The sequence below is a fragment of the Pteronotus mesoamericanus genome, unplaced genomic scaffold (assembly GCF_021234165.1).
Source record: "Pteronotus mesoamericanus isolate MK-2021 breed Mesoamerican mustached bat unplaced genomic scaffold, CSHL_Meso_final contig_24, whole genome shotgun sequence".
NCBI classification, from domain to species: Eukaryota; Metazoa; Chordata; class Mammalia; order Chiroptera; family Mormoopidae; genus Pteronotus; species Pteronotus mesoamericanus.
Window position 1 is genome coordinate 29,244,506 of NW_026555100.1, and position 23,853 is coordinate 29,268,358.

Consider the following 23,853-nt stretch of genomic DNA (forward strand, 5'->3'; position numbering starts at 1 on the left):
ATGTAAGTTGAAAAAAGAATCATATCCTGTACTCTATGCTATAAAAGTTCTTCTGAATAAAGAATAAATAAGATGTTTCATTTCCATTCTGCTTTGGTTTTCTATCTCTGAAGTTGCCTGAAACAACCTTCAAAGTCTTTCATTTTCTTATTTTTTATTATTTATGCCTAACATGTGCTAATGGGTGCTGTGGATGTACTGATGAGCACAGTAGACAGTATCCCTGCCTTCCTTGGGCTTTCAAGTAACTGTTATACAGGTTATTAAGGAAAAGTTTCAGGACTGTGATATAATTATGAATGGGAGTCTTAATTTATTATTAGATCTGTGGTCAGGAATGGAGTCAGGAAAGGATCCCTAAGGAAGTGACATTTAAGCTTATACCTGAAGGATGAGTTAGGATAGGACTGGGGGTCTTAGGAAGAGAGGAAACAGTATCTACATAGTCCCTAAATTAAAAGAAGTTTGAAATTTCCAGAAACTGAAAGGCTATTTGGGTAAAGTGTGAAAGTGAAGAAGGGAGTGATGAGAAAAAAGCCTTGTATGCCAGATCATATAAAGCCTTTGAACGTTGTGCAGAATTTTGGTTATTATCCTAAGAACAACAGGATATCACTGCTTTATGGCACACAGACTAAGAGGAGGGAAGGTGGGAAGTCAAGACAGTAAACGAACCAGTAAGGAATATAGAGCAGTAGCCTAGATGAAAAAACGTGGTGGTTTGAACTAGGGTGGAGAGAATTTGAGAAATATATACCATGGGGGTAAAACTGATAGAACGTGGTGACAAATTAAACATAAATAGTGAGAAAAAAGGAAGCATCAAAGATAGTGCCCAGATTTCTGATACTACTTTTAAGGTTGACAGAGATGTCGTCTACTAAAATATGGAACACTAAAGTAAAAATATTTATAAGGAAGATCACATGTATGTGTATGTATAACCTGAGAGGTCCAACCATCCCTAACCCCAAGTAACCAGCTACCTAATTATCTGTTTTGAAGGTACTAAATACTTTTTACAAGAATAGGATTAGTTCTTCTTTAATTTGGAATATGCAGTGATCAACATGGTACCATACTATGATATGAATGCAATGCTATTATATAATACAATAATGAATGCAACAAAATTTTCAAATATCTTACTAACAAACTAGGATAAATGAAAAATTTTTAAAAACTCAAATGAAATTAAAATTTATTTAGGAGTTAGTTAATGATTAAAATAGAGACCAAAAGGCATTCTGCTTCAAACACCATTCCTCAATAAACAATAGAATAATAGTATTTTCCTCTCACCATCTATCAATTTTACTAAGTCTAAAACTTGGCAGTTCTATATGTTTAAATAGATTATGATATGCAAGGAGAAATATATGCATGTAAGAATGTCACCTCGCTAAAGGTCTTCACAGGTGGAGCACGGGAGCCCTCTCCTGTCGAAGTACTATGTTAACAGTGGACTGAATTTCATTCAATCTACTATAACCTACATAATTCAAGTCCGACTCACTCTAAATTACAGTCAATAATTTATGCAATATATCTGACTCTGTAAGGGACTGAAAAAGCAACTACCAGTAACCTTCATAATAGCTAATTGTGGCAAGTACAAAGCAAACTGCTTACATGTATTATCTCATCTTAACTTCTAAACAATTCTATGAGCTAGGTTATTGTACTACTATCATGACCATTTTACACATGAAGAAATGAAAGCTTACAAAGCTTAAGGATTGCTAGGAAAGAAATAAGTGGCTGATTAATGCATTTGAATTTAATTAACTATTTACTCAGCATATATGTACAGCACCATGCTAGGTTCTGATGACACATTCTATCAATCTCTATCATTTCAAGAAGCTCATAAACTAGTGAGAAATTCACAGACCATAACAACTGAAATCACAGTGTTACAATTTTATACTGACTTACAGATTTTGTACTGTTTTACAATGTCCAAAGTGCCTTTCACATTCTTATTTGACTCTCTACTATAAGCTCAGGCAGCACAGAGGCCAATCATCCCTATTGTCATACCACCCCTATTTACATAATGAAAGTAAAACTCAAGAAGTTCAGTAACTTGCTCAAAGTAACAAGTCTTTAAGTGACAAATCCAGGAATTAGAAGGTTGTTTGCAATATTATACCATCTGCCAAAAATGAATCAAAACCAACCTTGTTCTTGAAACTCCTATAAGTTACTGTAAATTCATATCTGAATTCTCCAACCAGATTTCTTTCAACTACTATAAAACTATAAAAGAATTCTAAATACATTCACCAACTAAGTTCTACATTTAAAACATATGGAAGATTACTTCATGTTCTTCATGTTCAGAAATGTGAGTAGATATTCCCTTTTACCTTTATCCATTTCCTTAGAGGTCTCTTCTGCAAGGGATAATCTGGATTTTTTATGTGATGACTCTTTACAATCTTTATTGATTTTATCCTTCCTTTTTTTGGACTTGACTTCTTTTCTCCTTTATGTTAAACAATACAAAATTAAAGTTAACTTTTCCAACTGACCTTTACAAAAAAAAAATCAGCAAAAAATGAATATTAAAACAAGTTAAAGTACTTATTTTTATAATATAATTTACATAATGAGAAACTCTTAAATGAGTCTGTAAATATTTTAGGTTAGTATTTTATTTAAGATAGTTCTACAAAGTAATAAATCCTGAAAACTCTGAGACAAAGAATTATTTTGTATAAGTTCTGTATTCAAACATAAATCATAGTTTTACTTATTTCCTTCTTTTTATATTCTATTATTTATCCACTTAAAATTACAAAACAATTTCATTTCCCTCTACATAATTCATAGCTGCCTACACTTTGAAAAAAAAAACACACACACATACAACAAAAAGAAACTACTGTGATAGTTCTACAACACCAGTAAATAGAAAATTCTCCTTTTAAGAATAAAAGAATATACCAGATGCAGGGAAGTAGATTTGCAGTTGTTTGTATGGAAAATAATACAATAATTAATAAATAATAATACAAGAATAAACTCTGTGTTTCACAAACTCACAACTGTAAACCTACTTTTGCCACACCCTTTAGTGAAAGTATGATAGAATGAGGGTGGAAGGACTTGTTGTCAACTCATATATCTACCTTAGACTATTTATCCTTTTACTGCTGTAGCTTTATTTCTTCTAGGTCAGATTTATAAGGTTGTCAGTGCCATGTCTGGCAGGCAATTGATTTTAGTTGGCTAAGAAAAGACATACTTTATAGAAAAAGGTGATAATGCTGAAACTCAGACAAGGAAAGGAAGATGAAAAGACAACAGAGAGGATTACTTTCAAAAAACTTATTAGACTTCCCAAAAATTAAGGTACTTGTGTCAAGTGCTATATTATTTAAGAGAGTAACCGTTTTTTACCTCTCATAAGAATCATTTGAAATAAAGCTTGAAAGTCAAGATCAAATAAACATCTTTGATATTGTTCAGTATCATTGATACAGAGGGAAAATAATGGGTTAGGCTATTCAAGTAACCTAAAAATTTCTGCTAATTTTAAAAATTAAAAAAATTATTTAATATTTATTTTAATAGCTAAAATATTAGATAAGATATATTTATAACATAGCTGATATTAAAATTAATATACTAACTTACACATGTTATAAAGCTGCAGAATCTTACTCTCAGACTTTCACTGTTATTCAGAATATGAAACCTGACCACCACAATCCTGACAGGTCACACATATTTTGAACATCTTCAATGCCAAGGACTCTACTTTGTTTGATTTATTATATGCCAGGGACTGTGTCAAGCACTTTACATACTTTCATTTAATCCCCATAATAAGCTTAGTATCCTCATTTTAGAGATGATAAAACTGAGTCTTACAGAGGTTAAGCAGCATGCCCACAAAGATGACTAGGAAGTGGAGTAGCTGAGAGGAATACACAGGGGTCTAATTTTAAAGTCCATGATCTTATATATACTGCAGATTACAGACCATTGATACCCCTCCACTCGATATGCAGACAAATATTGACAAACTCGAATTAAAACACTTTAAATGAAACATGAGAATTACATTATGAAAATCTGTTTTATAATATAGTTTCTAAGAATATTATGGAATCCAAACATTGCCTCCAAACTAAAAATTCTATGATTTACTTACCACCTGCAAAGGCTTTCACATTTAAAACTGTTTGGCTAGAGTAAGGCATGGTGAACTTCCACTTCCCTCATCTATGTGGTCATAAAGTGATGCCAGATATTCTATATAATCAACTAATTAAACCATCAACCACTCACATCTACATTTAGACATCCAGTGCAGGTAAGTGATTACATCCAAACTATTAAACATTAACAACGGCATTTTAAGAGATAATATTACCTGTGATGAAAATTTAATTTAAAGGAACATTCTTGGCATAGTCCTAAAAAAAAAAAAAAAAAAGTTACACAGCTGAATTTGAATAACTGCACTGCTACTGTACCTTTAGTATCATAAATTATCATTTTCCTTACATCTTTTTCAGTAAGAGAAGTAGCAATCTGAAGAAAACAATCCAATTCTCTCCACCTCAGAAAAATGCATATATATAATAAATATTAGAATGCTTGAGGAACTGACATTCTAACATTACTTCAGAAAAATGTGCCGTCAATTTATTCTAAAAGCAATAGGCAGCCACACAACAAAGATATTTAATAACAATAGTGTGGGTATAGTCATTTCCTCTGAAGTGCTCTAAGAGTTTTCAAATGGAAAAGAGCTTTTCAAAAAGTTCCATAATTGTGGCCTCTTCTTTTGCCTTAATCTCAGTTCACAGTAGTTGACTTTTCCTCCTGAGCACTTCCAGGAGGGACTCAGACACCAGTAGCATGTGGGGAAATTCATGGCTTCTTTCTGGAGTAGGCAGATGACTCCGAGAGCACATTTATTTAAGACCTAGGGAAGGCTGTTAATGTGATGGAGAAGAAGCTGACACATCAACATAGGGGGGAAAAAATAAAGAATGAATGACAGATTCTAAAATATGCATATTAAGAGAAACTACTATATTCTGGGGTATAACCTTAAGCTTTTAAGACTGATATGAAGAACAATTATGCCCTCCTAAAATTTTTTTCTTTATTGACACAGTCAAAAAGAGAGAGTGTATTTATTATTCCCCACCACAACAATATGGCTATGAGCTAATGTGAGATTTTACAATGCTTTTTCTGATACTATGCATCTTACATTACATTGGTGACATACTCAAGTTAATGAGAAGAGATCTTCACTTTACAAATGGCGTTACATTTGGCATTAGAACTGTTTCACCTAAATGTCACCATAATGCTGAGAATATAAAAATTTTAGGCTCAAACATTGTTCATGAATTTGGGAAGCTCTGAGAAAAAGAGCACTTACAAGAATATACATTAAAATTTTTGAACTGAATCTTATATTAGTCTATGTATTTTTAAATCTCAATTATTAAACTTTGAAGAAACCAATCATATCCAACCTAGAGTCAACTTACTTAATTTAACAAGTGCATTTCTCTTTTCTCCATGCTCAATATAACCAAAATTAACTTCCCAACTCTTTAAGTTGTCTTTTTTATCACAATATTTATTTCCACAGAAAAACTGGCCTGCAAAAAAGGAAGGAATTATTAGCTATGCTAGGTAGTAATATTTATCTATATTATCTGGTATCTCTGATATTTACTCTTAACATATATAAACTCTTAGTTCTACAAAGTCAGCATTAATAAACAAATGTCCACAACAATTATAAATGTTCAACAAACGTGCATACAAGTATAAAATTAAAGAGCTGAATCAACTGTTAAAAAAAAAATCAGTCATAGAATTTTTGTTCAATAGATAGGTCGACTGTTTATGTTTACATATAGAGTTTTAGTGACTCCATTAGGGAATCTTACATTTTGGAAAATAGTAATACTAAGAGTGTAGTCATTAATCCTTTAAAAGAATAAATGTATTTCCCAAAGTACATGCACATACACCTAGGTGAATCCTTTTCAATATTTAATAGTAATATCAAAATTGATATTTTTAAGTATTAACATAATGGCATTTAAGTATCAGCATAAAATGGCATTTAAAGCACATTTTAAAATGCTAGCACTTTGAGATAAGTAGAATAAGTAAACAAACCCCATGCTCTAAATTTTAAAATCACTTGACACTAAAATCAATACTACATTATCATGTCAATTGTACATTAAAACCTTTTGCAAAAAAGGAATTAATACTGATGATCCAAGGAGGGGGGAAAAAAGGAAACACATTATTAACTTTGACAGAAAAAAAGATCAAACTTTTATTTGTACAAACAAGTAAAAAATTTGTATTTCAATAATTTGCACCAACAGGAACCTGAACTTCCCCCATCCCCCGCAAAAAAATTATCAAAACAAATTTTGAAAACTATGAGTCAAAAAGGCTGGTAACTTTTCTAACATGGCATTTTTCACTTATTCCAAATGTATACTTTATTAAATCTGTACATATTCAGTAATGGCTCTATTGTTAAACCAGCAACAAAATTGTAACTTTATAAATCACAGAAGTAGCATTTTCTCCCCTTCCCAACTAATTTTTTCTTCAGTTACATGAATTCAGACACTATCCATCAATTTTTTAAAAGGCAGCATTATTTACCATCATCTGAAAATTCCATTCAGTAAAAGTAAAAAATTTTAAAACTGTGATAGACATTTCAATATATCTCATTGGTTTAGGTGAAAACAAACTAAAAGATAATCTTAAGAAAAGTTTATAGAGCTTTAAATTTATTATTTTCCTTGTCATCTAAAGTAGCTTCAGGGCTGATATTTATTATATATTAAAAAAAAACTCCTACTGTTTAATTGCATATCTAATTTTACACCTGACATAGATACCCAATTTATGGGAGATATATATATGAACCACTGGTGTTATGTTTAATCATTTAAAAAATGAAACCTTTATTTTCAGTTAAAAAATTTTTAGAGTTATTAGTTTAAAATTATTTCCTGCCTGGGCTGGTATGGCTTAGTGGATTGAGTGCCAGCCTGCGAACCATATGGTCGCCGGTTCGGTTCCCAGCCAGGGCACAAGTCTGGGTTGCAGGCCAGGTTCCCCGGTGAGGGCGTGTGAGAGGCAACCATAGATGTGTCTCTCACACACTGATGTTTCTCTCCCTGTCTTTGTCCCTCCCTTTCCCTCTTTCTGAAAAAGTAAATAAATAGAATTATTTTAAAAATTATTTCCTAAATGCTCCTCTGTAGTTTTCAGGACATTAATTTTTATTGCAATTAAAAATACAATAATTGATAAAGAGAGAATTTTATAGCAAGATACAGTATAGAGATATTAAGTATTCAGAAAAAAATTCATGAATAGGTTAAAACAATGCATAGAAAAAGTATTTACCGATTGCGTAACAAATGTCTTGTCTTTTGCAGTAAAACTAAATATTTGGGCTCAATCTCAGAGACTCCCTAAAAGAACTAGCAGTCCAAAAATTCTATTATGTTCAAAGTGATATTTAATTTCTACTTTCAAAATGCGGATTTGACTGGAAGACAGTAATACCAACTCCTTATTCCAAAAATTGATAAAGAGAAAAACTCAAGTATTTAGCCATTGATAACTAACTTGCTATAAAATCTTTTAACTCTAAACATTTTCTATTTTTCCTCGACTGCATGTCCTAAAAGCAAAAATTCAAAAGGTAAAAATCTAAAGCATTATATTGACCTCTGCTTGTAATATATCCTGAATATATCTTTTCTAATTTTACTTTTGTAGATAATCATTCACTGTGTACCTTAGGAATAATCTTACCCAATGACTTCAATTCAATAATGTAACAAAAATAACCTTCTCCTATTAAAAAGTAAAATAAAAAAAATTACCTTTTCCTGAAATTACTTCTTTTTCTACTCTCCACCTAAATCCAAACTGACAAGAAAAAAATTACAGTTATGCCAAAGTAAATTTAAGCATTATTTAAATTGTATATAAGTCTAAACAGGGAGCCAACAATTGACATAATGACATTTATCAATCTAAAAATAAACCTAATTCCCATCATGATAGCTTTTTCTCTCTGTATAGGACTCCAGGTACTTAACAATACATTTGAATGATTACCAAGTTATCTGTTAAGAAACAATCTTCTTTTCTTTTAGAGTTTAGGTGCCAAACCACAAGATATCACAACTAATAAAAAAACAATGTATAACCTGTTTCATAATACTGACAAAAAAACAGAAAAAGAGGTTATGGTACAGTAAAGAGGCAGTATAATATTGTGCAAGAGTGTGCAGTTTTTGGAGTCAGACTATCTGGGTTTACTTCCTAGCTCTACCGCTTAACAGCTATGTAAAATACTACAGAAGTTATTTAATCTATTTGTTCCTGTTTCTTCATATGTAAAGTAGAAGTAATATGAGTACCTATCTCTTTGGGTTAAGAAGTTTAAATGGGATAATATATTTAAGTATTTAGAATAGTGCCCGGTACATAGTATACCACTGGTTAGCAAACTATGGCCCATAGGCCAGCTGCCTATTTTATAAAATTTTGCTGAAACACAACCACATCCGCTCATTCATGGGTGGCTCTTTACCCACTACAACTGCATAGTCATGAACAGGAAAGAGTAATTGTACCAGCCTAAGGCAGACAGTTGTTAAACTTCCCTTCAGATTCCTAAATACAACTTTTTTGTGTGTGCTAAAAATGATTTTCTCCACTGCCTTTTAAGATCTTTCACATTCATGTGCTAATTTACCATAATTCTAGTTAGTAGTGTAGTTTTCTATTCAGTTTACTTTTATAATGATTAAAAGCTCAGCTTCAATAAATGGTGATGGAAGGAGACTCAACTTGGGGTGGTGAACACACAATACAATATATAGATGATATATTTGAGAACTATACCCCTAAACTTATAGAATTTTATTAACCAATGCCACCCCAATAAAATCAATTAAAAAAATAGCCAAGCTCCACAATTATGAAGACCCAAAAAAAAAGCAAGCTCTACCATTCATTAACTGGTTCTATGACCTTGGGAAAGTAACTTACCTTCTCAATCTCCTTCCTTATTATAAGATTCCTAATCTCATAGGTTGCTGTTTGTATTAAGAAGGATAATTCATATGAAGTGTTTGATGCCTGGTTAACTTTGTTGTTTTTATTTTTTTAAATCATCTATTACTTGAATGAGGCAATCTTGTATTTTAAATGCAAATGAGAGCACAAAATATTACAAATTATTCAGATTAAAACCCAAAGAATATAGTCTTGTCTGGGTAGGTAAGTTGATTAGAGCATCATCCAAGTATACCAATATTGCAGTTTCAATGCCTGATCAGGGCACATACAAGAATCATCCCTGGCCAGATGGCTCAATTGGTTGGAGCACTGTCCCAAACACCAAAATGTTGTTGATTCGATCCCATGTCAGGGCACATACCTAGGTTAGAGGTTCAATCCCCGGTCGGGGTGCATGCGGGAGGCAACCATCAATGTTTCTCCCTCACATTGATTTTTCTCTCCCTCTCCCTTCCTCTCTCTCTAAACTCAATGAAAAACATATCCTCTGGTGAAGATTGAAAAAAAAAAAAGAATGCATTAGTAAGTAGAACAATAAATTGATGTTTCTCTCTCTAAAAATTCAATAAATGAAAAAAAAACTAAAGAAAATAATATCTTTCCAGCCCAGAAAATTCAAAATAACTGTTTAATTTTATTTTTAAACCTATACATGTATGTGAGGATTGCCTTTCATTCAACATACATTGGGATGTCTATTAGAGCACAAATGTATAACGTAACAGTTCCCAAACTGTTTCATTCATTAATCCATTCAACAAATAATTATTAAGCAACTCTTTATTGGGCTTAGCACTCTGCCAAGGATAAAGAGCGATTATTAAAATAGTGTCTGTCACCATGAAGGTTTTAATCTAATAGGGAGGTAAGAAATGTCACAAGCAACTGCAATATGTCCTACTAGTAAGTAAAGATTACATAGAGGTTTTGCCTCAATATGTTTTTATATTCTTTCCTGAAGATGTAAATTTTCCTGCTGATAGGTCTGACTAAAAACTGGAGTTACTCAAGACTTGGTGCTGAACTTCTTCTTACTCTACCTTCTAGCACAAGGAGCTCACATATGCAAGCAGTAAGAGAGAAGGATCCTAAATTCCTGACAATGCAAGGTTCCATGACATCTACTTGGACTTTTATGTAAAGGAAAAATAAACTTCTAGCTCATTTAAGCCAATGTTCTTTGGGAGTGCGGCTGTTCCCTGCATGTGAATCTGATCTTAACTGGATCCAACCAAATTGTCAACGACGAAAGAAAAGAAGGAAACGGAGGTGTGGGACAAAGGTTGGAATTCACTAAAAATGCACTAAGTATCTACTACATATAGTAGTCACTGAGCTAGAAGCTGGTTAATTAAAAAAGAATAAAACGCTGTCTTTGGGTAAAAAAAACTGTGAGAAAATGCATTCTTGCATGGAAATCAAAGGTACTACTCTGTCTCCAATACCTCAAACATTGCATACCAAAAAACAGTCATCACCTTCCCCCTTGTGTAGGGTATGGAGTTGATGGGAAATCTATGTATCTGCCCCTCAATTTTGCTGTGAACTTAAAACTGCTCTAAAAAAAAAATAAAGTTTTTATTTTTTTTAAAAAACCCCCCTCCCACCATATTTTACATTTCTCTAGTATTCACACTCAAAACCTGAGTCATATCTGATTTCTTATTTACACTAACCCTTGTATCTGACTATTCATCATGTTCTAATAGGAAAATATAAAGAGGATGATTATCCTCTTTAAAGTATGATTTCCAGTAATATCCTGTGTACTTTTAAATGGAGAATACAAATAGTTAATTATTTACTAGGCATACATTCCCCCCTTAACTATAGTTTTGTTTTTTAAGAGCAGACATCATGTGTTAATCCACGACACTAAACCTAGCCCTCAATACTGAAAAACAATCAACAAATGAGTTACGGTTGGAAAGGCTGCTTTTTTATGTGCTCTTAGAAAGACCAATTTTTCACATTCAACTTGCAGTGTAGTAACTTCACTAATTCCAATTGCTGTGGTGCTTTTTGGATTCAATATGGTAATAACTAGTACAGATACGAAAGCTAGTTCACAAGAAACTGAGGAAGTCTTTGTGATACCCAAGTGCATGGATTTGTAAACAGGGTTATAAAAATGGAAACTAATATTATCTAATAGAATACTGTAGGACAACTGACATATTAAAGGCACTAATGAGAAACTAAACCAACCACAGTTTTGAGATTCAACAATTTAAATGAAAACAAAATCCTTATGATAAATAAACTTAAGATGGCTTTTAAATAGGTTGTCTTTCTTAATATAAATGTACATTATCCAAACATAGGTTTATGCAAAATTCCCTCCCTTCTCATTTCAAACTGAGATCATCTGTTTTTGGGTCACATTCTTTAGCTACAAATGTGAAATTTGAGAGAGGAATAAAAATCCCTTTAATATTAAGTAAGATGTAAAGTGGGAATGAAAATCTGCTGTTACTAATTAGAACTGATTAGAGTTAATTTTACTAAACTAGACATTTACATAACAAAAAGATGTGCACCTGCCTCTTTATAAATGGTAATCAATTTTGAAAAAGATAGCCTATCAATTTCATCTGTGAAACAAGACATCATTCTGCTGTGTCAAATCATTCATTATAATCACTACAGGCTCTAGATTAGAGTCAAGATGAATCAGGATCCAGTAGCCACTTGTGTTTAATTTTAGACTTTTTTGCCTCAGCTCACAAAGCAGCACCCTCGACTGAGGGGCCCTCTGTAAATTCCACAGCTGCAGAGGTCAAATGGTCCTAATGATACTTCATAGAAACAGGGCAATTTAGACTAAAATAGCATCTTTAAAAGAATAATGTGGGGCATGACAGTATAATAAAAAGTAATACTATACTTGTATAAGAACCTTCTTTTATAAATATTTGGAAGGCATACCTTATTTTCTTTGTATCTACTGAGATCTGCTATGCAGTATTCCTTGAATAATTTATCATAGTATTTCTTTGCAAGTCTCTTCTCCCTAGATTCATAAAAAATACAAATCTTCATTTAGAAATTCAAACACAGTTTGCTACTTGGAAGCAATGTTAAATAAATAACGTATATGATATAACTATTAATGTTTTAAAAGAGATCTATTACTTATATGTGCATAGAATATCTGAATATTAACTATTATAGTTGTTCTCTCAGGGAGAAAATCTAGGAGACATACAGTCACACATGAGAAAAACTCTTACTCCTCACTTTTTACCATTTCTAATGTTTGGATTTTTAGGACCATTTGCAGGTATTACTTTTCCCCAAAATATTTTAAAAACTGAAAAAGAAGCATATTAACAACAAACAGTATTTTTTAAAGACAAATTCAAGCAATGAATCATCAGTTAAAACTGCTAAAAATTACCAAAAGAGCCAAACTAGATTCAGTAATCTGAGGCATGGTTTTATGTCATCAATTCTGAACTGTTCTATGCAGGGTAGGAGAGACGGGATGGAAGCATGTGATGCATCAAGCATCAGATGGCTAAAATTACCAGTTCATGTCCATTTCATCCTCCTCATTCCATAGGAATCTATGATTTTCTCGTATAACATCCATGTCTGTCCTGTCATTTTCCCTGGAAAATAAAACTATTTTAATTTAATATAAACACAAAATTAGTCAAATTTAGGAGGTCAAACAGTTCTGTGATATCTTTGAACACCTGAGTAAAAAAGTAATACACAGAGATAAAGACAGTTTTATTTGTATGTATATATGTACATGTATTTGTAAAAACTATTTCAGTACTTTTTCAAAAGGCACTGTAAAGAGTGCTACTACAGAAGCAACTTAAAAGGAGAAGAAATCCATCCACTCTGGCATTGGTCTCAGTTACACACATGGTGCTAAATAACCAATATTAGGATGAGAAATCTGAGTAAACATTAAATGTAGAAAAAAATGTATGACAGTAAAGTTTCAGAATCTAAGAAAAGTCAGTAACCCTACCCTAATGAGATCTAATTTAAAAAATATATATAGTTTTCCATACCTCATTTTACTATAGCTTCCAAGGAAGATTGACTAAGGAAGAGAGTTGAAGGGTATGATTTTCATAGATACTATAACAGATTGGGGAGAGAACAAGGGATTGTTGGGAAGTATAGGCCAAAATGAGAAGAGAGAGAAATTTGGGATAGATGACATGGTATAAAGTTTTTTAGGGCTCTCCTAATTCCAAAAATTAAGTCAGAGGGAAAAACCCACACAAAACAAAGAGGGTTTGACAAGAAGAGCCCCAAATATAGGAAGCAATTTCATATGTGGGAAATATTAGTGAGGTTCCTTGTTTGCCCTACCTTTATTTTTTTAATCCTCACTCTACGACATGCTTATTGATTTTAGAGAGAGGGAAAAGGAGGAGGAAGAGAGAGAGGGAGAGAAACATTGATGTTAGAGAGAAGCATTGATCAGTTGCATTTTTTAAGCGCCCCGACTGGGGACCAAACCTGTAACCCTGGCATGTGCCCTGACCAGAACTCAAACCTGGGACCTTTCAGTTTATGGGACAACACTCCGACCAACTGACCCACACTAGCCAGAGCTGCCCTACCTTTTAAAAAACAATCCCAAACACTGAGGTTTAAAATGTTCAAGGATCCTCACACACACATATAAAAAAGACCCCAAACCACACCCCCCCAAAACCTACATAATTAGGGACATGTGTATTCCTCACACAATTGTTATTGATAGGGGCTACCTACTGCCAGAGAATTGGAATTGATGAGAGCTACTTAGCTGGAAGCTATGGATGGTCTCTCCACCTTACGCTATAACAAGGAAATCAGAATGGAAAGCAGAGGAAGAATCAGAAGACGTAGTAGTGGTGGGTCTTTCAAAGATCCCCACAGCCCCCTCCAATTCTACATAAACTTCATGACACTTACCCTGATCGCCTGAAATCTTCTTTTTTGCCACCATAGTATAAAATATAGTCATTTACAAACTTAGTATGCCTTTGATACTGAAATGCAAAGAATTAAGGATTTTACTTATTCAACAGTTGTGCTATGTCCATGATATACTAGCAAGTAGGAAAAAAAGCACAGTATGAGTCTACTTAGTTTTTTAATAGGCAAATATTCACTATACATGCTTAAAAATTCAAAGACAGAAAAAGGTAAATAGTAAACTATCAAGAGTGAACATTACAGAGTACAGGGATTTCACTTTCTACTGAATACTGTTTATATTGTTTTGAACATTTACCAAGCATATACTACTCATGATAAAATATATCTCTATATGGGGAGAAAGTTTCTTTTTCTATTGCTGAACTATATATGGCCTCATATCACCACTCATTTTAATCATCATAATATGAAAAATTTTAATTTCTAAAAATAAAGGTAAGGAGTAGAGTTTACCTTTCATTATCATAAAATATAACTTGGCTGTGTCAGTAATAATAAAGCCTTCAAAAATAGAAGATGCAACTTTTATAATATTAAATTCTAAAAATAAGCTTTCAAAAAAAAGTAAATATAAGAAATCAGAGGCTATTTCTCTATTTTCTTTTAATATTCAAAGATCAACAGTCATGTTTATTTTAAGTATAACAAAATACATGAGGTTAAAACTTTTTCTTTTAAAAAGCTTAATGGTACTCTCTCTAGAAGCGAACATGCACATACTAGAACTGACTTCCTCTGTAATACTGTCTGTGTCTACATCCTATTATGTTAAAGATAGTGATTTAATTGATCACAGTGTATTCTAACAGAGTATTGAATCAGAATATACTTGCCAAAGTGGAAACAGAACAGTTAACATTTCAGAAGAAAGAGAACTGCCAAATATCCGGATATATGGGTTCTAGCTCTTGATCTAGCACTAACTGGTCATGTGACCATAGCAAGTCACTGAAATTGTTGAGAGCTGGGGTCAGCAAACGTTTTCTGTAAATAGTAAACACGCAGGCCATATGGTCTCGGTTACAATGCTCAGCTCTGCCGTTTTAGTATGAAAGTAGACACAGATAACACCTAAACAAATGAGTATAGCTGTGGTTCCAAAAAACATCTATTTCCAAAACAGGTGGTGGGTGGGACTTTGCTTCCAGGAAGATGGAGTAGACAAAGATGTACTGTTTCCTATTCCGCCCAAGAAGAACAGCTGAATCTCTTAGAAATTATATGAGTTTATTTAAAAAAATATAAGAAGATTCTGAAAGGTAGAGAGAGAAGGCATATCAGCTAGGAACCCATGGCATACCATTTTTGGTATTTTACCCTTTTTGCCTTTTAAATTCCAGGTTTAAAGGTGAAAAAGCTGGCAACCTGGAAATACCAACTAGGACAGACAAAACAAAGTCCCAAAAGCCTTCTCTAATTGTATAACCAAGAGAGAGGCAATCTAACAGGATAAATAACTTTTAGACAATAACTACTCTATTCTAGTTAAACACTCCAAAAAAAACTGTACCCTACCTCTACTCACACCAGAAAAGCAGACCTACACTCTCGCTCTCGCCAGGCTTTTAGACGCCCCAACAGCCTCAAATGAATGGTGTCGGAGAAGGAAGAGAAGATGTTGAAATGCTAAAGGAATAAGGGGCAGATGTAAGCAACTGGGTAAAAAAATAAAAAATAAATAAATTGTTGACAAGAAAACATCTATAACTTAAAGTATTAGCAATGATAACAGAGTTGGGAGGGAGTGTATCTAAGTGACATTGTCTCCTTCTCCCAATCCTGACTATACATAATAACACACCTAGAAATACTTCAGGCCTTGCTTGGCCTCTCTTTCACTCTCCCATATGCAATAATATGGAAGGCCAGTGGCAGTAGTTACTCTAATGAACCACAGTCTTACCAAAAAGTTGAGCTGAGACATGGCTATATGAGAGTATGGCTAAAGAGAGCCCCAATTCATGCCTGAGAGTTGAAGCCACAGAAGACCTGAGAATAGTCCACAGACAGACCCACTTTTAATACAAGTCTTATAAAGACTTTAACTAGCAAAAAACAAGATAGGAAGAGAATAAGAGTTAAAATGAGACAGAAGATAAGATCAGTATAAAAATAGAAATGTTGAGAGGTTGGTAAAAAGTTGGAAAAAACATTGGCAAGTTCATGGACTTTGTAAGCCTATTTATTGAACATTTGGAATATGTTTTATTATTTTTTCCTCTAAATATTTTTTATACATTAGTAAAAGAGAACCATACTCAAAAGTATAAATGGCAAAATTCCACATCAATACAGACTTATGTTTAAAAATAAAATATTGATCTATCTGATTTTACAAGATTTCATAAAATGAAAAAGTAAATTTTAGAAGTCTACTAGTTATTAAAAACCCGGAAGTATAAAAAGGATACAGCATCCATAGCTATGAGATGAAACCTTCTGTTTCTTGCTTCTTCCCTGTTAAGACAAATTTTATTTTAAGCAAATTCAAATATATATATTCTAATTAATATAATCAAACTCCAAGTCTCTAAGTTTAAAAAAAAAATCTTAAACGAAAAAAAGTAATTTACATTGAAATACCATACCTATCCAGCAATTCTGCTGCAACTTGTTTATGGACCACCTTTCCATGTTTTTCTTTCTGAAATGGCTTTTGGAGCAGTAAATCATCTTCAACTGTCCTGGTTTATTAAGAAGAAAAACTATTAAAAGAGTTCATATTTCTCAAAGGATTTCTTATTTCTCTATATTTTCATAACGGAACATGTTTTAAACATTTAAGTCTTAACTTAAAAAGGGATCACTGATCTTTAATAAGATATTTATGTCTCCTTAAATTTCTTAATTAATATCTTAATTTTATTTTATACCGACAAAATGGAGAAGATGTAACAAATGTACGTCCTGGTGTCTGACCACCTAGGTTCCTGGGTTCAAATTCTGGTTGTCATTCATTATCGTATTTTTTTTCACTCCCTTAATCTTAATCTTAAATAAAATTAAATAAAATCTTAAATTAATCTTTGTGCCAAGACCTCCCTGTTTGTAATGATAATAAAGCTTTTGGTTACTGATAATATGGAACAAGTGCTAATTATAGATAATATAGACTACAGATTAGTCCTATATATAACCCTAGAGCAGAGAAGACTGTCCATCTAGATTTGCTCAAACTCTATTCTTACAAAGTAATATTTTTGAATAAAAAATCTTGAAAATGTAAAGGACCATAAAACATAATTTGTTAAAATTATTTCTATTCTATTGGTTATCCATGAAGACTGAATACCCAACAAAAAATGTTCAGTCTCAACTAGTATACTGCTCTCAGTGTAAAATAATAAATCAATTCTTTTAAGTTTGATTAATCAATCAGTCAACCACTCCTAAGTTAATGGATAAAATCAAGGTTCTAAGCACCAAAAGCTGAAAACCAAGCCCTTAAAGACAGTAACTCCACCAAGATGTAGTATCCTCATTATAAGGCCCAGGCTGTATCTGTTGACAGATCTTGTCCCTTCCAATTCAATGAAACTTTCATGAGCTCCTTCCCTTGATCACTTAGTCTGCTCATTCACAAACCATAAAAACTGTGCTGTATCACAATCTCATCCTTTACACTAACCTCATTTTGAAGTCAAGTATAGCAAAGGGACCACAAACCAAGTCCCATCTTATCTATGACATCTGCAAGTAAAAAGTCCTTCTCCCCTTTCTACTTCTGCAAATCCCTTCACAGCATAAATATTTTATTTTTCACATAATGGTTCTCAAATTTTTGAGTCAATTCATTATAGTTTAATGAACAAAAATTCATTCAGTAGAGCGTCGTTGTCTTCACATACACAATTCAAAAACTTTCAGTATTATTTATCTCATCTTAATCTACAACGAATTTGAAGCACAGATTAAAAAAAAATTACCTTTTTTTCCTTTTGCTAGATTCTCCACAGTGTTCGTCATCACTAAAATCAGAGTCATAGCCTCCATGACCATGCATCTGTAAAATATAAAGTCAATTAGTTAGCACCTAAGTTGCCCATTGTTCAGGAAACGGAATAGTTCATAAGTAAGTTTTATTTAAAGCTCACAATAGTTTTAAGGGACAGTGGTGGGTATTTCACTGTCCCTGGACTATCCACACATCTAAAACTTTCATTCACTTTCAAATAAGACTTAACCTTCAGAAAATGAACAGTTTTCACCACTAGGCCAACAAGAGGCTAGTCTTTGACACTTTTCCATTGAAAACTAGGTCTAGAAGCTGCCATGTGACTGCATACAAAGTTCAGCAGGGCTTCGCTTTACACTTGTTGTGTATTTATTATCAACTTTGTTCCAGGTATTATACTAGGTCCTTTATAAACACTACTTCTAATTCTGCAATTTAGGAACTATTATCTCCATTTTAGAGATGAAGAAATCAAGGGCAAATGAAGTACATCAATTATATATAGAAAATAGATGGCTACTTCATTCTTAAGCCCATGATTTCCACTATTCCTCAAACTGCCTCTCTGGAATACATTAACATTTTGATTATTATATTCCATTAGTCTTACTGCATTTGTGAACAGTACATTGTTGATGAAAATTCACCTCTTTTTTCACTATATGTGGAGATTTCCTTTTTCTTTTAAGCTTAGTTTTTGCAAGGTGTCACCCTACCCTTTGGCTTAGTCAACCTTATTTTGTTCCATTTTTTAAAATTGAAATTCTCAGAAATACTGAACGATCTCAACTGTCACTAGGTTGTGTTGGAAGCAGCTCCTGGTTTCAGCATTATATTGAATTTGGGACACATATTAATGAGGGAAGGATAAATTATTTGTCTAATGTCATAAATACCCAATTCACATGGTTGTCAAAAACAGTGCAGGTCAAATGATATATACAATTTTTTAAACTTTAATATTCACTGCAGCAAGTAAAGCAGGAAAAAGAGTAAACAACTCCCTAAGCTTCACTGCACTAGACCTAAGACAAAATATGTTTCTAGTCCTGGGTACTTGGGTAATCTGAATAAATTATTTTTTCTCTTTGGGCATCATCTGCTAAATACAGTGGCTACATCAAATAATCCTTAAATCCTATGAGTCTACTATCTTCTACTTCCAAGCGTAGGTGTGTGGGTGTGTACCTCTTTTCCCTGTCCAACAGAATTCTAGAGGAAGGCACTAGGCATGGTTAGAGCTGAAGGTTACAAGGCCACAGTTCCACCTCTACTCTGGCTTACATCTGTCTTTACCTTACAGACTCACCTGGATCTCACACCCTCCATCATATCAATTCCTTGCTCCACCTGTCTATCACATCTGTTCAGGCCATAACAGCCTCTCACTCCTTGTCTTACGTCCTCACTTGAAGATCTTAATGGAGGACAACCGCTGGGTGCTGCTTAGAGGTATGTTCTGGGATCAGCCCACCAGAATGTAAACCCTGGCCCTGCACATTTCATTTCTCTTTCTTTTAGCAGGTTCTACAACCTGTGAGCCTGAGTTTCCCCATCTACAAAAGGAGGCTAGTTAAGAGTACTAGTCTCATAGGACTGGAAACTGAATTACCACATACAAAGTGTTTTAGAACAGTTTCTGGCACAGTAAATACCTGTAACTGTTAACTATTAGTACCATCATCTTACCACACCCCACGACACCACCCTCTCCCCGGTTTTCCTTCTCCCGTTTCTTCTTCCCCTGGCGGCTTCATCCATCCCATACCCATACCCATCTCCACTCAGTGGTTGCACTAACATGTTCTCACTTCACGCTACAAATGAACTGACAAGGGCCGAGGGAAATGAGAGAAAGGAGACGCCGACTGACTCCAGAAGCTATTTAAAAAAAAAAAAAAAGATAACCAACAAGTAGCATATGAGGTACAAGTTCCAGGTCCTTCTCCCCAACGCTAAATAAACTCACGACCCTTCTCACACACCCCTTCCCCGCCTCTCTGCTTTGCCAAGTTCGCCCGCTGAGTCGTCTTTTTCTGTTTTCTCGGTGGCTGCAGCGACGACCCACGGCCTGAACGAGCCGCTGCAGGGCCACCCTAGTCCGCCAAGGCCGCGCCGCTCCGCCACAGCCAGCGCTGTCACTGCCCGCTCCCCACCTCTCACTACGGGTCCTGACAGGGCGCTGCTTCCGCTCCGGCTCGGCCGCGCGTCACATTTAAATGGCACCGTCCCTGGGAGTCCCGAATTTGTGCTACAGTCAGAACATTCCCGGGAAACAAAGGCGGCGAAAGAACAGGTTCTGAAGTGGGGTCAGAGGCTATCTGCTTTCTCAGTCTCACCCCTCGGTGTCTATTTTGGAGCTCTTTCCCTTACCCCGTCGGAAGACCCGTATTTAATGTTGTGTTGCACTGCTCTAAGTCCACACCCCTCATTTGAAAAAACTCTGCCCGAGTATCACCTGCCGCCCTCTTTCTAGTAACCTCAGTAACGCCTTCTCGGAGCACACTCGCTGAACGGCTGTCTCTGATCTGCTTTTCTTCTTTCTATCCCCCAAACCCAACCCCCGCGCCCAATAAAACCGTTCTCATAATAAGAACAAAAATAACTTTGCTTCGTTTTACCACCCACACAATAGATACCATTCCAAATGCAGTGCTGGTGGCAGAAGAGCTCATCAAAAATGAAAGGAAAGGAAGGCTAGAGAATAGGGGAAATTTGACAGGGTTGCTGGTTCTCTGCAGACTAGCTACCTGGCACGTGCTCAAAGAGATCCAAAACAGTTCAGAAAAAAAGAAGGAAAGGAAGAAGCGCAGGAAGGGAAAGGAATTATTTTACGTTCCACCAGGTTATCACTGTTTTACCTTTTGTACATTATGATGTTTCGTTCTGCTTTGCAACCTAGTGACTGGGTTAATGTCCTGTCTCCCTCTGGCTGATGCTATTCATCTTTGCTTCCTCCTCAGTACCCAACACGGTTCCTTGGAAACCACAAGCACTAATTAAATATTTGTTGAATTGAACTGGCACACCACTGACTTTAGAGAAAATCTTGGCACTTAATACGAAATCATCATTTTACATCCTTTATACTACACAGTAGATAACAATATCCTTATTGATTCAAGTCCCCCTTCCATCTCTGACAGTAAATTATAGATATATCCTGCTTTATCCAATGCAGTGACTAAGATCTTAAAAATCTAAGTTAAATTACTGTAAATTCAATGACTTCAAAATGCAATCTGATTATACATCAATAAAAAGCGTTTGTTCAAAAACTTTGAAGCATTAGGAGGCCTCACAATTTAACAGTATACTATATTGATTATTTTGTCAAGCAATTCTCTTTTTAGTAAATATCTAAAAATTATATATTTAGTTTTTACTTAGCATCAATAAAATCAAACACACCTGTACCTTGTACATATTCAGTTTATTTTCTACCAGTATTTAATGTTTAATAGCATTTCCTCCCATTCTTAGTATATTTTTGTCTGTTGCTTCATTTTACTCTTTCAACAAGGCTGTGCTGCTATGTTATGTGTCCTATTTTGCATATTAGAAATAGAAGCATAGAACTTAAAGCCACAGACCCAGTGAGGGTCTAGAGGACCCTGAGGTCCTTCTCTGTTTGCAAGACCCAGTGTGCTGTCTCTCTATCTGACTCTCCGTGTGTCATTATCAGGCTCCCTTTCTCTTTCTTTTTAACATACCAATTGTGTGGGAAGTAGCTCCTGGTTCTAATATTTTAAGAATTTCAGATCTGTTGCTGCCAAACCATTCAGGTTTTTTTCCCTTTGAGGCAGCAGTTATTGAAAGAGAAAATAGAAAATAACTTTTAGGTGTGGGTCATGTGATCTGAACTAAAAACAGTTAATGCAGAATAGAAAACGTACCTCATCAGGATATCTCAAGTTAGCAAAGACAGCTCAGCAACTATGAAAAACACAAATATTGATATGAATTAAGTGCCAGCTTTGGGCAAAGCAGTGTCTGTCATCAGGGTTACAAATATGCAAAAGCCACTCCTTACTCTTTCAAGTTGACTAGTAAGAAAGAAAGAATATATAGAAAAATAACAACAATTTAGTCTATCATGTGCAAAGTGCCTAATAAATGTCATGAACCTGTGGTTCCCAATCTGTGAGGTGTGTTATTTCAATTTATATGAAAATTTAAATATGCACAAAGGCTGTGTACGTGATGGAGGTGACAGAAATTGGTCCCATTCCTCTCCATCACTCTCCCCTCTTCTCATCTTTATTGCTTTCCCCACCAAAAAAAAAAGCTGCTCTAAGAAACAGGATAGTAAAGAGACATACTTCAAAGTCAGCCAGATCTGCATTTAACTCAGGTCTGATACTACCTAGGAGATCTTGGGCAAGTTATTTAATTCTCTGAGTCTTAATTTCCTTATCTATGAAATGGAGATAATAGTAGTAGTACCTACCTACCCAGGGGTTGAAGAGGTTTAAAATGAAATGATGCAGCTAAAATGCTTAGCATGATGCCTAGTTCATAATAAATACACAATATATGCTACTTGAGGAAAGAATCAGATTACAGGTATTCTTTCTTGAGAATAAGTTTAACAGCTGCTTCTTGAATATGGTCCAGAAATGAATCCATACGTATATAATCCCATGATTAATGATACAGGTTTAAGTATAAACTTTTTGCTAAATTTTTCTGGGTCAATAGAATAACATGATTTAAAAAATCTTGATTTCTCTCCTACCATACACAAAAGTTAATTTCAAAGGAAACATCTTTATGATATTTCCTAATATTTTCTTTATGTTGGGAAAATTTTTTAGATAGTAAACACAAACAGCTAAGCATAAAGGAAAAAATAAATTAAGGACTTGTTCATTTAAAAGACTTTATTAAGAAAGTGAAATTTAAGTCATAGGATGGGAGAAAATATTGTAGTATGAATATTCAGCACATTATCAGAATACAAAAAAAATTATTTTAAATTATTAAGTAAAAGGCATAAACCCTATAAAAATTAGCAAAAGAATTAAACAGACAATTCAAAAAACAAGATATTAAAACAGTCAATGTACATCTATGCTAGTTATCAGAGAAATGCAAATTAGAACACAATGTACATTATTACACACCCACCAGAATGGCTAAGTGGCAAAGACAGATCTAGTGCTGATGAAGATGTGGCATCACTTAACTCTTACATGCTGCTGGTGGGAGTGTAAATTGGTACAACCCTCTTGGAAAAGATGTTTGATAGTACCTACTGATATTATATGTACATATCCTATGTCTCATATATTGCAATTCTCAGTGTATTTTCAACAGAAAAGTGTGCATACATTCGTCAAAAGACATGTACTCGAAAGGATTAGTTATAAATGACAGTAATATTTATAAGTCAAAAACTGGAAGCAACCCAAATAGTCATCAGCATTAGGATTGTTAAATAAATTGTAGTTTATTCACACATGGAATACTACACAGCAATAAAAATGAACGAAGCACAACTATATGGAACAACATGGAAGAATCTGAGCAATGCAATGCCAAGCCAAAGAAGCATTATGTATGCAAAAGAATACACACAGCATGATCTTATTCATATAAAAGACAAAAGCAAAAGTTATCTGTTACAAGTCAGGAGAGTGGTTTTCCTGACAGGTGAGGGGGGAGGAGACTGGAGGCAGTGGTGGCTGTGGGAAAGGTGGATGCTTTTAGGGACATGGTAATGTTCTATTTCTTGATCGTGGCATTCATTTCATGAGTGGTCCATTTACACCTATGATCTGTGCATTTTATAGCATGTGTTATATTTCAATAGAAAG

The 23,853-nt window shown here is 34.1% G+C and overlaps 1 protein-coding gene across 1 annotated transcript in view; it reads right to left on the reverse strand.

The window, feature by feature from the left end:
- LOC129070025 (protein FRA10AC1) overlaps positions 1-20,173 on the reverse strand; it is a 29,780-nt gene extending 9,607 nt beyond the window's left edge. The window contains exons 1-11 of the mRNA XM_054572869.1: positions 20,020-20,173; positions 18,006-18,082; positions 16,668-16,763; positions 16,491-16,536; positions 14,053-14,129; positions 12,654-12,737; positions 12,052-12,136; positions 7,917-7,962; positions 5,526-5,639; positions 4,388-4,430; positions 2,373-2,491 (exon numbers count right to left, since the gene is read on the reverse strand). Of these exons, the coding sequence (XP_054428844.1) occupies positions 2,373-2,491; positions 4,388-4,430; positions 5,526-5,639; positions 7,917-7,962; positions 12,052-12,136; positions 12,654-12,737; positions 14,053-14,129; positions 16,491-16,536; positions 16,668-16,763; positions 18,006-18,082 (787 nt within the window). The 5' untranslated portion in view covers positions 20,020-20,173. The remainder of the gene's footprint in view (positions 1-2,372; positions 2,492-4,387; positions 4,431-5,525; positions 5,640-7,916; positions 7,963-12,051; positions 12,137-12,653; positions 12,738-14,052; positions 14,130-16,490; positions 16,537-16,667; positions 16,764-18,005; positions 18,083-20,019) is intronic.
- Between the last annotated feature and the right edge of the window lie 3,680 nt (positions 20,174-23,853).